Source organism: Mirounga angustirostris, unplaced genomic scaffold (assembly GCF_029215605.1).
Source record: "Mirounga angustirostris isolate CCGP_5_RB_7025 unplaced genomic scaffold, mMirAng1.0.hap1 SCAF_3, whole genome shotgun sequence".
In the NCBI taxonomy this organism is placed as follows: Eukaryota; Metazoa; Chordata; class Mammalia; order Carnivora; family Phocidae; genus Mirounga; species Mirounga angustirostris.
In genome coordinates this window covers 176887782-176900189 of record NW_026991711.1, presented here as the reverse complement: position 1 = coordinate 176900189, position 12408 = coordinate 176887782, and the positions used below count along the sequence as shown (strand labels likewise).

The window sequence follows — 12408 nt, the reverse complement described above, 5'->3', positions numbered from 1 at the left end:
CTGTGCTGAAGAGGCTGGAAAGCTGAGAACTACAATCCCCATACTGCCCTGCAGCTCGAGTTCCAGGCCGGCCCTGGGTTCCACCTCTCGGTTGTTTGTGAGATGTCGGTGGAAGGTGGTAGCAGGACAGAGGCCATGCTTCTGCTCCTCCCAAGGTCGCTGTGTCGCTGTCGCTTTGGGGGGGGGCAGTCATGGGCCAGGAGTGGGGTCAGGGAGGACGCTTTTTCTCCCCACCGGCAGCACTGACCCGGGAGACACGGAGGCACACTGGGGCCAGCAGCTGTGGCTACAGCTTCGCGACACTCATGCTCCTGAGGGCGGCCAACCTGGTGCTTCCCAGGCTGACAGGAGCCCCGGGAGCCATTGCTGAAGATCCAGCCAAGAACGCCTCCATCCATTCTGGCAGCACTTCACTGCCTATATCAAAGCACTTTGTGTTCAAAAGAGGGGGCCCCTCTTGGGGGTCCGGAGGATTGTTCTGCAGGTCCTACTCAGGCTGGGCTTCAGCAGCACCAGCTGAAGGTCCAGGAAAGCACAGGTGTTCTCACTTTCTACAGAGGGAGAGGGCTCTGCCTCCCAAAAGATCCCTAAGTGGGGAGAGGCTGTTCCCCAAACACAGCAAGGGGCTCAGATGCTGGGTCATCAAAGAGAATGACAAAGGTCTCCAATTATCAATACAAGCCCCTTTATTCTGTATTTTCTCCAAGGAGAGCAATGTGACATGGTGGTGGCCTTTTATCTGAGAAGGAGACATTCAAAGTGATCAAAGTGGCAAAAGCTCAGGGTTCTACAGAAAGTGCACTGAGTTTCTTCGACCTCCGGTGTCTGGCAGCCACCTTCTCCCCCTCCTGGTCTGAGACACAGCAGTGGCTAGGAATGAGTGCGCCAGGGAGAGAGAAGGGGGCTCCTCCCAGGAGGCACGGGCCCAGCGCAGCCCAGCTCAGCACTGCCTCTGCCGGAAACGCAGGCTCACCTTCTTATTGGGAACCAGGACAATGCGGGCCATGCTCCTCACCTCCCCTGTCTCGGGGGCCAGGACCACCTCATACTGCTGGATCAGCTGGGAGAGAACGCACGCGGGGCGTTAGAATCTGCCATCTCTATCCACTGCCCTCCTTTACATGCTCCTCCCCCTGGTCTCCACCAGCCCTGCAGCTTCTCCCCACTCACCCTCGACAGCAGCAGCTGCATCTCCAGCTCCGCAATCCTGCGGCCCAGGCAAGCCCGGACCCCATAGCCAAAGGGCACAGAGCCAAATGGATGCTGGACCCCAAGGGCAGCAGGCTGGCTCTTCCTCAGCCAGCGGTAAGGCTGGAAGCTCTCTGGCTGGGGGAAGATGTCAGGGTCACGGGACACCACATAGTGACAGAAGACAAACTGGGTCTGCAGGACAAGAATGGGCAGCACATCAGCTTAGGGCTACAGCGCAGCTCTGGGAATCCCAGCTCTTCAGCCCCACTCACATTCTTGGGGAAGAGGAAGCCATTGACTTCGATCTCCTTTTCCGTGATGACCCGGGAGTTCATGGGGACCACAGGGTAGAGGCTGCAGGGAAAAGAAGGTGCAGGTTTGCCTCTGGTCCTCCAGGTCCAAGTTCTTCCTACCTCACCCCTGGCCCTAGCCCTTGCTCCAGCCCACCAGCCCCCACTCCCGACTCCTGTCCCTGAGTCCTCCTCCGCATAGACCCTGTGCTCCCGGGAACCACCACCTACCGCAGGGTCTCCTTAAGCACGGCTTTGAGCAGGGGCATGTGGGCAAAGTCCTTGTGCTGGGGCACCTGCCCGGCTGGTACCACACCCACCACCTCCTTATGCAAGGCAGCCTGGATCTCTGGATTCTTTGAAAGATGGTACAGGGCCCACGTCATCGTGTTGGATGTCTGGGAGGCAGAGGGAGAGATGAAGTGAGGAGGGATTTCTAAGCAAAAGGCGAGTGAGGTAGCAGGAGGGGAGTGGGCATGCACCGAAAAATGAATTTGCCACGAGCATGGCAGAAATAGACACGGGGCTCCTGGGGACTCTCCCTGCTGAGCGTGACTCAGGCAGGGTGAGGACCCACAAGACGGAGAATCATGCTCTAACAACAAGGAGATTGGAACAGAGAGAACAGAGCTCCCCACTTAAGTTACACCTTAAATAGATGGGAGAGGAAACTTCTAGCTGGCCCAGAGAGGCTCCAGGAGGTGACAGGATCCCTCTTACAAAAGGACCCTTCCCTGCCCGCCTCTGCCAGGTTGAATGACAGCCCCCCCGCCTTTTTCCTTCTAGCTCTACATCTAGGATACAGAAAGAGAGAAGCAGGTACCTGGAGGGACGAAGGTCAGGCTCAGGTGAGGGTAATGGGGAATTGGTTCAGGATAAGAGCTGGGAGCCCCTGGTCTCCTCGCTGGCCCCCCTCACGCACCGTGTCTACGCCTGCCAGGAGCAGCTCAGGCAGGCTGCCCATGGCCTCATGAGTACTGAGCTGTCCTCTGGTCAGCAGGAAGTGCAGGTAGCCAGATATCTGGATTTCATCTGGCCCCTTGGTCTGCAGCTGGATCTCGATATCCTTGAGTTTCTGATCAATCAGCTTCTTCCCTAGAGGGACAGTGGAGAACAAAGGGGGGCAAGGTCAAAAGTCATGATCTCCAAGGACCAAGAGCCACTCTGACAGCTGGTAGCAATGAGGTAGAAGGTCCTGGGAGAGACCCACTCCCCCACCCCCAACCCTAACCCCGCCACTTCCTTCCCCAGCCTCCTCACCAAAAGAGAAGATGGTGTTCCAGCCATCCAGATAGCGCTTCCAGAAAGGCAGCAGGGAACGGGTCCACTTGGGGAGGAAGGTGACATAGACTGAGTTCTGGAACATGAGCCCGACAGATGTGACGAAGGCCACCGTGTCCTCGGGGATGGGGCGCTCCAGGCAGCCGATACGTCTCTCAAACAGGATGTAGCAAATAGCTGCCAGTGCCCAGAGGCCGTCAAAGGCGGCAATGTCATGGCGCCTGGAATCCAGGGGGGCTGAGGAGGGGGAGCACAACCCGCCTCTGCCCCTGCCCACCCCAGCCCCTCTCCCAACAAGGGTACCTTCCAAAGCGAAGTAGTAGAAATGGTGAGCCATGTCGGACACCTGGTCCCCCGAGGCACTCTCTGCCAGCAGCCGGTTCAGGTGGGCCACGAAGTCGTCGATCACCTTGTTCACGACATCGGTGTAGAGCGCGGCCTCCCTCGGCTTCAGCATCCGCTGGTTCAGAGTGTGGCGCAGCTCATACCACTGCTGTCCTTCCCTATGGAGAAGGGAGGAAGCGCACACTTGTAAGCAGCTGATGGAGGTTAGATGGGATGCATTCTTCCCCCTGCCCTGAGACCCCAACAGAGTCTAGGAAAATCTCCTAGATTTAGAATTATAGAATCACTGAACTTCGAAGACCAGAATCTTCAAATCACAAAACTTCAGAGTCTCACTACAGCATCGTGGAAGTAGTCAAGGTAGGCATCTGGAGCCAGACTACCTAGGGCCAAATGACAGGTCTGATGATTACTGGCTGAGTGACCTTAGGCAGGCGACTTAACTCCTCTGTGCCTCAGTTTCCCCTTCAGTGAAATGGGAATAATAAGCATGCCTATCTTGGTAGGGTTCTTCAGACGATTACAGTGCTTAGATCAGAGCCTGGCACATGGTGAATGCTTAATGAATGTTGACTATGATTATCTTAGGTTGATACAACTCCAGAATCTTCTGTATGTGAAATGAGGAGGAAGTGCAATCATTCCAGTCCTTCTGTGTGGAGGATGAGGAATAAAGGAGGAGCAAATCAGGGTTCCTGAGAAGCTCAGATTCTGGACCTTCATGCTCTGCTTGGCTCAGTGAGCCAAAGGGACAGGGAGACCCACCAGGCTGATGCCCCAGGTCCTCTTGCTACAGTCATCCAGTGAGGGGGTTGGGTCCCCACCCTGGTTAGACAGGGATGCTCACGAGGGTGGGAACATGCTTCCCACAGGGGGCTTCAGGTGCAGGGACTGTCCCCACCCACAGCTGTCCCCCAAACCTGTTACCTTTCCTAAGCAAGCTGGGCATGGGTCAGTTTTGTAAAAGCTAGCTGTATAGTAGTAAGTACAATATGGCCCAATTTTAGAAAGAAGAAAGGAAACCCTATAGATCCATATGTATATTCGATTGTTTCCACATAATGTAGGGAATACCCACCAAACTGTCAGGATTACTTAGAAGAATGGGATGGGAGTGGGCGGTAGGGAGACAATATTTTATTATTGGACTTTTTACAATAAACATTACTTTTGAATTGTAAAAACCAATAAGGTATTTTAGAAAGAAAGATATTAGGGGCACCTGGGTGGCTCAGTGGGTTAAGCGTCTGCCTTTGGCTCAGGTCATGATCCCAGGACCATGTTCTGGGTTCGAGCCCTGCATCGGGCTCCCTGCTCATCGGAGAGCCTGCATCTCCCTCTCCCACTCCCCCTGCTTGTGCCTCTCTTCCTCTCTCTGTCAAATAAAGAAAATCTTAAAAAAAAAAAGATATTAAAAAGGCTTACAGCAAGAATCAGGGGGGTTTTATTTAGAAAAGTATTTATTTAAATGAACCTCAAACCTCAGGAGTTTTCTTTGTTATGTTGGGAAAAGCTGCAAAAAGGTCAACTGAAAGTGCTGCTGAAAAAGAAACAAAAACCAGAATAGACTCATTTACTGGAACTTCAGGGTGTGGGTGCTTCTCCAAGAGGAAAAAATTCTCCCAATAGTAGCAATCAGATTTGCAGAATTTAAATGAGAACATTTCTGTGGTTGTTAAAATATTTCCTGGGAGAAAAATGCTTCATAAAATGAGATTTTAAAAAAATGTATATATATACACACACATCTCTATATATGTAAAACAAAAAGAACTTATCATTGGTTAGCAAAATAGCTTTAAAATACACATATATGGTATCATATAATTAGGAAATTGGCTGTAGAGTGAAAAACTATAAATAGATAAATAGGGGTATACATAATGTTCAGCTCCAATTCTAAATCCTGAGCCATCAACTCTAGTGGTGACCTGACCTGGTGAAAACCTAAGACCCAAGTCCTGCCCTCAGGGCCAGACATCAAGTTAAAGAGCTCTGGAAGGACAGACACTCGATTCTCTTCGTAACTTTGAATAAAGGGCTCATTAATTGTTGCAGTTCTGAAACTGTCCACCTGTGAAGGAACCACAAAAAAGACACAAATATGCGATGGGAGAATGAACATAGAGGCATCAAAGACAGATGAAATGCGCCCTCCAACCGGTTTGCTTCCTTTCCAAAAGTATCAAGGCATTAAGTTCTTAACTTTCAGAATCAGAGAGATCTATTCCACCACTTACTAGTGACAAGTGATGCCAAAACCTCTCCAGGCTTCAGTTTCTTCATCTATAAAAGGGGATAATTACACTATCTACTTCAGGGACTTGTTGTGAGAATAAAATGAAATGATAAATGTAAAGAGACTAGCCTGATACCTGGCATGTTATTAACACCTGCTTGGCTACTATCATTGGTCCTGCTACGATAACCACCATCAGGATCAACTTTAATCCCTTAAGAAATGATGAAAGCATGAGATGTCAAGCAACTAGGGAAAATAAGTCTTTCATTATTTTTGGAGCTCTGTTAACATACTACAGCAAAAAGAAATCTGTAATAGGGTGAAAGAGGTGATGGGGATTAAAGAGTACACTTATCCTGATGAGCACTGAGTAGAATTGTTGAATCATTCTATAGTGTACATCTGAGACTAATATAACACTGTATGTGAAAAATACTGGGATTAAAATAAAAAACAATTTTTAAAAAACCCTCTAATACACCCAGTTACAACCTGTAGCATCAGGAACGGTTCATCACCAATGATTCTCAATGGTTTACTTCAACTATGCATATATAACACATTCAGCCCATCCTTGAATTTGTCACTGCGAAAATAATCTTAACTTTTCTGGGTGTAAATTCAAGGCAGAAACCTACATCTGTCTGTGTATGGAGAGCATCTGTGAAAGTTATATCCAACAACAAACCTATAATACATAATTTAGGAAATATTTTTAAAGTTAAATTCAGCCTTCCTAACTAGTATGGTGATGATGTTTTTTCAACTATAAACAGATACGTCCTATTATGATTCAAGTTGGTATATTTTCAGCTACAATGGAGAATAATGGAGCTGGAAAAGTCCTAGAGATAGTTTGGAGATATTCCACTCCAAACTTCCCATTTTACATATGAGAAACATAAGGCCAAGGAAGAAGGAAATTATTCCTTTGTCCAAAGCTATACAATATACTAACGGAAAAGATAATGAATGGTCCCTGGGCTTCAGCCCATCCCAACCACTGCTTTCTAGACTGAGTATCAGGCTCAGAGGATGCAGGGAGAGCCCACTCTGCCCATTATCCACTGGCTTCCCAATACCACTGTCCTTGGGCCTGGCCCTCTGAGGCCTTGCACCAGTCCCTTCAGGCCCCAGCTCACGTGGTAAAGGGCCCATAGGCCAGGCCCTGCTGGTCCCGGTGCTCCTTCCATAGTTCCATGTCGTTCCGTACTGGGTACTTGCCCTCTTGCCGCATCACTTGCTCCAGGAGGGGGGCACTGGCCAGGTTCACATGGATCTGAGGCCCTATGCGGGTTACCCACATTGGACCATACTTGGCCTTGTTCAGCACCTGTGGGGTTCAACCAAAGCTGAATAACCATGGCCTATCCAGGCAGGCATTTACTAGAGAGGAGATGCGATCAGGGAGTATCTGATAGTCACACCAGAGTAAGTGGGCTGGGCCAAAGCACATTCTATAGGAGGTAGGCACTAGGATGGCCTGTGGTTCTCAAAGGAGAACTCCGAAAAAAATGGGTACACAGGAGTTAGAACACTGAGAGCACCAAGCATCTGGTAGAACTGGTGGAGTTGAAGTCCTTGGAGAAATGAAATTTTTAAAAAATGGGATATGTGGCAAACTGGGGTCTGTATTGAGGTATAGATGTTTGGGGTCTGAGGTCTTAGAGAAATTGAACCCTTTAGTGAGGTATAACAGAATGCCTACAGCTCCTTCATAGAAGCATTTAAATCTAATGCAGCTTGCTGTCAATGAGCTAAAGATAAGTATCTCATATAATCAATAAGAAAAAAGAAACACAATAGAAACTCCAGGAACAACAAGAAGCTGAATGAGAAAGCCAAGATTCAAATATGAAGTATACTTTGTGGTATGATATTTATTTATTTATTTATTTATTTATTTATTTATTTAGAGAGAGGAACAGTACAAGCGGGAGGGGCAGAGGGAGAGAGAGAGAATCTCAAGCAGACTCCATGCTGGGCTCAGAGCCCGATGAGGGGCTCGATCCCAGGACCCTGAGCCAAAACCAAAAGTCAGGCGCTTAACCGACTATGCCACCCAGGCACCCTGGTATGAATTTTTTTTAAATAAAACAATTTATTAACTGTGTTAAGTAATATGATTCTCAAATATTTTATCTTAGAATTTCTAAAGCACTTGACAATTGATACCCATAGCATCTATGAAATTGACATGAGTATAATGTTTTTAGAGTTATTGAAAATGAGGGGGGAATAAATATATTTTGGGCTTGGGGGGTAAAACTTAAGAAGAATCCACAAATAACTGAGGCTAAATTTACTGGCTAAGTTACACCTATAAACTTAAAGAATATGAAACACAGTGTTTTCCCAGGTACTTCATCTTTCATAATTTGTTACTGAAAAGATGTTAAGAGGATCAGAATCTGCTCCAGTACAGAAATTAGACCAAAGCATTTCTGTAAAAGATGTGTTAAATTATAGAAAAGAGATCTTTCATTCAAACCATAGAAAGAAACTTCACCCAGCTCCTGGTCCAGAAAAACAGCAATCTTCCTGGGTTTTACTATTGACATTAAAAACTAGATTCTCCCAGGACCAATGTGACCCGATTGCCCTCAATATACTACTGAGTTGTCCAGAATCCGTCCTGAACTAACAGCTGATTCTGTCAGGTTCTAGGAAAACAGCCTCGACAAACCCCCAACATCTTTTTAGTTTTGTTTCCCACTTCTACCTCCCAGTAATGCCTGCCAGTGTGGTCTGGTTTTGAACAGATGGTTGTCTGGAAATCACAGTGATTCTTGGAGAAAAACAGGCATATTCATACATTGCTGGTGGGAGTTTAAAATGACACAAACCTACATGGAGGACAATTTGCTAATATTTATAAAAATTACAAATACATTTATAAACAAAATATAGATGTCTACATAATGGAATACTATGTCACCTTAAAAGAGGATGAAGCGGCTTCTGGTGTAATAATATGGAACGATGGATTGTAATGTGGAAAGATAGATAACCAAGGTAGACTGTTAAATGGAAAAGTATGATATCTGCTGTCTAAGAAAGGGGGGCCAAATAAGAATATACAGCATTTACATTTGCTTTTATAAAGAAACACTGGGTTAATACATCAGAAACTAACTAAAGTTACTACCTACGGGCGGGTGGACGGGATGGCAGTGAGAGGCAAGACTGCATGATGTATATCTTGTCATATTGCTTTGAGTTTTGAACTATGAGAATGAATTCAACTTTTTCAAATCTAAAGGGAAAAAAAGAAAGTGCCTTGTGAAATAATGAGTCACCTGCCATTGATCAGGTAATTCCAGAAAGCAGGAAAGGCTTGCCAAACCTCTCAATTCATGTATATACTCCTTAGATTTGTAACTGGGCCCTAGCTTTATTCACTTTGTTTATTTCTCGTAAAGGTTCCATTTTCTGAAAGTACTATATGGGGGCGCCTGGGTGGCCCAGTTGGTTATGTTCCAACTCTTGATTACAGCTCAGGTCAAAATCTCAGGGTTGTGGGATTGAGCCTCACGATGGGCTCTGCAATGGGTGTGGAGCCTGCTTGGGATTCTTTCTCTCCCTCTCCCTCTGTGCAACCCCTCTGGCTCTTAAAAAAAAAAAAAAGTTGAAAGTCCTTATATGTCTGTTTTCCTGTACTGAATCCCTTAGGAGAATTATCCTAATCCTAAATTATCCTAAATGTAAATTTTAATTTGTGTTTCCAGTTGATTCATTAATGATATTAATGACATAATAATAATGATAATAACAGTAAATATTTCCATGGAGCTTAGCATAAACCAGACACCGTTCCAAGTACTTTACTTATTTAGAAATTCAGTCCTCACTACAGCTGTATGAGGGGGTGTAACATTACCACAATTTTGTAGATGAGGGAACTCAGGCCCAAGGAGGTTGCCCAAGGTCACATTACTGGGAGGCAGAAGAGTCAGAATTCAAACTAAGACCACCTAGATGGAGGTCATGCTCTCAACCACTTACTCTAATGATCCCTGAGAAAACTGACTAAGTCCTACTAACCAGAAACAAACTTAGGCCCTTTAAAAATATGCATTATTTAAAACCAACATAACTATGCAATAAATCAGGGTTCCTCACTGCACTACTGACATTTGGGGCTGGATGATTCTTTATTGTGGTGGACTGTCCTGTGCACTGTAGGATGTTTAGCAGTATCCTTGGCCTTTACCCATGAGCATCTCTCTGCCCTCCAAGTTGTGAAAATCAAAAACATCTCCAGACATTGCCAAAATGTCCCCAGAGGGGCAAAAACACGCAGGTTGAGAACCTCCACAATAACCCCAACCTTTTTGTTGTTGGTGGTGGTGGTTTGTTTATTTGCTGTTGTTTTGTAACCCCAACCTTTTAATACGACTCTAATTCCTTAATTTTAGAGGACTCTTCTTAAGAAACAATATCTCATTTTGAAAAAAAAATACTTATCTGAAGTTTGGTTTCTTTTCCTTGTGTTAAGTTCAAATACAATTACATGCAACAGTTTTATAAAAATGCAAATAGGGGTTATCGCTGAGTCATGGTTTGTAGATAGGTTACTTCCTTCTTTATACTGTAATTTGCTTTTCAGATGTTCTTCCATGATCTTGGAATCAGAAAAAAAAATTCATGTTTTAAAAGACTAGAGCAATCATCATTTACTTGGGGACTGGCTTCTTCTCCGGAATCCAAAGCCTCTGGCACCTCTCCCTGGCTGTCAATTTCCAGGTTTCTGAGACATTCCCCCCTTTGCGTAGGCTATGCTTTCTTCCCTCTTCTTTCATATTCCTCTTCTCAGTTTACCCAGTGGAACTTAACTGGGATCTATTTATGTAAGAACTTATTTTAGAAAGACACCAGAATACTTGCTGAAAGAGTGAGCTGTGTCTGTGAACCTACCATTAGGCCGTAACCTGAGCCAGTTAGAGAGCCTCAAGGTTCTCAGATAAATCCTTGTCCAAGTGCCACTCTGCAGAACACAGTCCCCTAGGGATCATCTTCCAGGATGAATGGGAGGGGTAGCTTCCACCAAGTGAGATTCTGAAGGGGGAGAGTGATGAATTCACTCAACATTCATTTATTGAGCTCATGTCCTTTCCTTCTATACTGATCTCGGGGCTGAGGATACAACTGTGAGCACAGTTGGAACACCTACCCTTACAGAGTTTACATCTTAATGCATGAGCCACACAGTGGAGTTGCTTATAAATTACTCCCTAGTTATGTCTTGTCTCCTCAACTAGATGGAAAATCTTCGAGGGCAGGAACCACGTCATACTTCTTTATTGCTTCCCATATTGCTTGACATACCACTAGGCACATTTTAGACACTTATTGTTTAACAGTTGTCAATGAATCAGGTGGAGAAAAAAGGTTGCAGACAACACAAGTTGCAGACAGAAACAAAGACACACAGAAAGGAGGTGGGGAAGGAGATTCACAGGAAACTGGTAACAGTGGCTCCAAAGGAGTGGCCACTAGTTGTAAAAGCCTGGAAGAGTCATCTGAAAAGGAGATTAAGAAAATAATTCCATTCAGGATTGGATCTGTTCTGGACTGAATATTTGTGTTTGGGGGAATTCATATGGTGAAGCCCTAGCCCCCCAGTGTGGCTGTATTTAGAGATGGAGCCTCTAAGGAAGTAAGATTAAACAAGTAATTAAGATTAAATAAGAGTGAGTCCCTGATCCAATAGGATTAGTGTCCTCATAAGAAGAGACATCAGAGAGCATTCTCTCTCTGCACGTAGACACCAAGAAAGGCCATGTGAGGACACAGGGAAAAGGTGGCCGTCTACAAGCCAGAAAGAAAGCTGTCACCAGAAACCAACCATGCTGGCACCCTGATCTCAGACTTCCAGCCTCCAGAACTGTGAGAAAATAAATTTATATTGTTTAAGACACCCATATTTTGGTGTCTTATTATTACCTGTCATATTTTGTTATAGCAGCCAGAGAAGACTAATACAGAGCATCCAAAAAATAAAATACTTAGGAATAAATTTAGCCAAGGAGGTGAAACACTTGTACACTGAAAGCTACAAAACATTGCTGAAAGAAATTAAAGAACTAAATAAATGGAAAGATATCCCATGTTCATGGATAGGGAGACTTAATATTGTTAAGATGGAGTACTCCCCAAAGTCTACAGATGCAATCCAATCTTCACCAAAATGCCAATGACCTTTTCTGTAGAAATGGAAAATCAAGGCCCTGACTAGACAAAAAAAATACTGAAAAAGAAAAACAAAATTAGAAGATTTACACCTCCTAATTTTAAAACTTACTGCAAAGCTACAATAATCAAAACAGTGTGGCAGTAGCATAAGAATACACATATACACCAATGGATAAGAACTGACAGTTCACCATCTATGGTGAATGGATTTTTGTAAAGAGTGCCAAGACCATTCAATAGAGAGAAGGAAGAGCCTCCTCAACAAATGATGCTGAATCAACTAGATAACCAAGTGCTAAAGAATGAAGTTGGACCCCTACTTCCCTTCACATACAAAAATTAACTCAAAATGGGTCAACAACCTAAATATAAGAGCTAAAACTTAAAACTCTTAGAACAAAACATAGAGGCAAATATTCATGACCTTGGATTTGGCAACAGATTCTTCAATTTGACACTAAAAGCATGAGCAATAAAAGAAAAACAAAAGATAAACAGGACTTCATAAAAATTTAAAATATTTGCATATCAAAAGATATTATCAAGAATGTGAAAAGACCATTAATAGAATGGGAGAAAATATTTGCAAATCATATGTCTGATGAGAGTTTGATATCCAGAATATACAAAGAAGTCTTAAAAAAACCAACAATAAGAAGACAGCTCAATTTTAAAATGGTTAAAGGATTTGACATTTCTCCAAAGAAGACACACAAATGGCCAATAAGCACATGAAAAGACATTCAACACCATTGGTCATTAAGGAAATGCAAATCAACACCACAATAAGATACCATTTCACACTGACTAAGATGGCTTTAATCCAAAACAACAGAAAATAACAAGTTTTTGGTGAGCATGTGG

The 12408-nt window shown here is 44.6% G+C and overlaps 1 protein-coding gene across 1 annotated transcript in view; it reads right to left on the bottom strand.

Moving 5' to 3' along the window:
• Window positions 1-668: 668 nt before the first annotated feature.
• The window catches only part of LOC123838848 (sterol 26-hydroxylase, mitochondrial), a 34382-nt gene continuing 22642 nt past the window's right edge, over window positions 669-12408 (bottom strand). Inside the window, exons 2-9 of the mRNA XM_045867977.3 lie at window positions 6492-6682; window positions 3066-3265; window positions 2742-2939; window positions 2404-2576; window positions 1713-1879; window positions 1464-1545; window positions 1171-1383; window positions 669-1060 (exon numbers count right to left, since the gene is read on the bottom strand). Of these exons, the coding sequence (XP_045723933.1) occupies window positions 941-1060; window positions 1171-1383; window positions 1464-1545; window positions 1713-1879; window positions 2404-2576; window positions 2742-2939; window positions 3066-3265; window positions 6492-6682 (1344 nt within the window). The 3' untranslated portion in view covers window positions 669-940. The remainder of the gene's footprint in view (window positions 1061-1170; window positions 1384-1463; window positions 1546-1712; window positions 1880-2403; window positions 2577-2741; window positions 2940-3065; window positions 3266-6491; window positions 6683-12408) is intronic.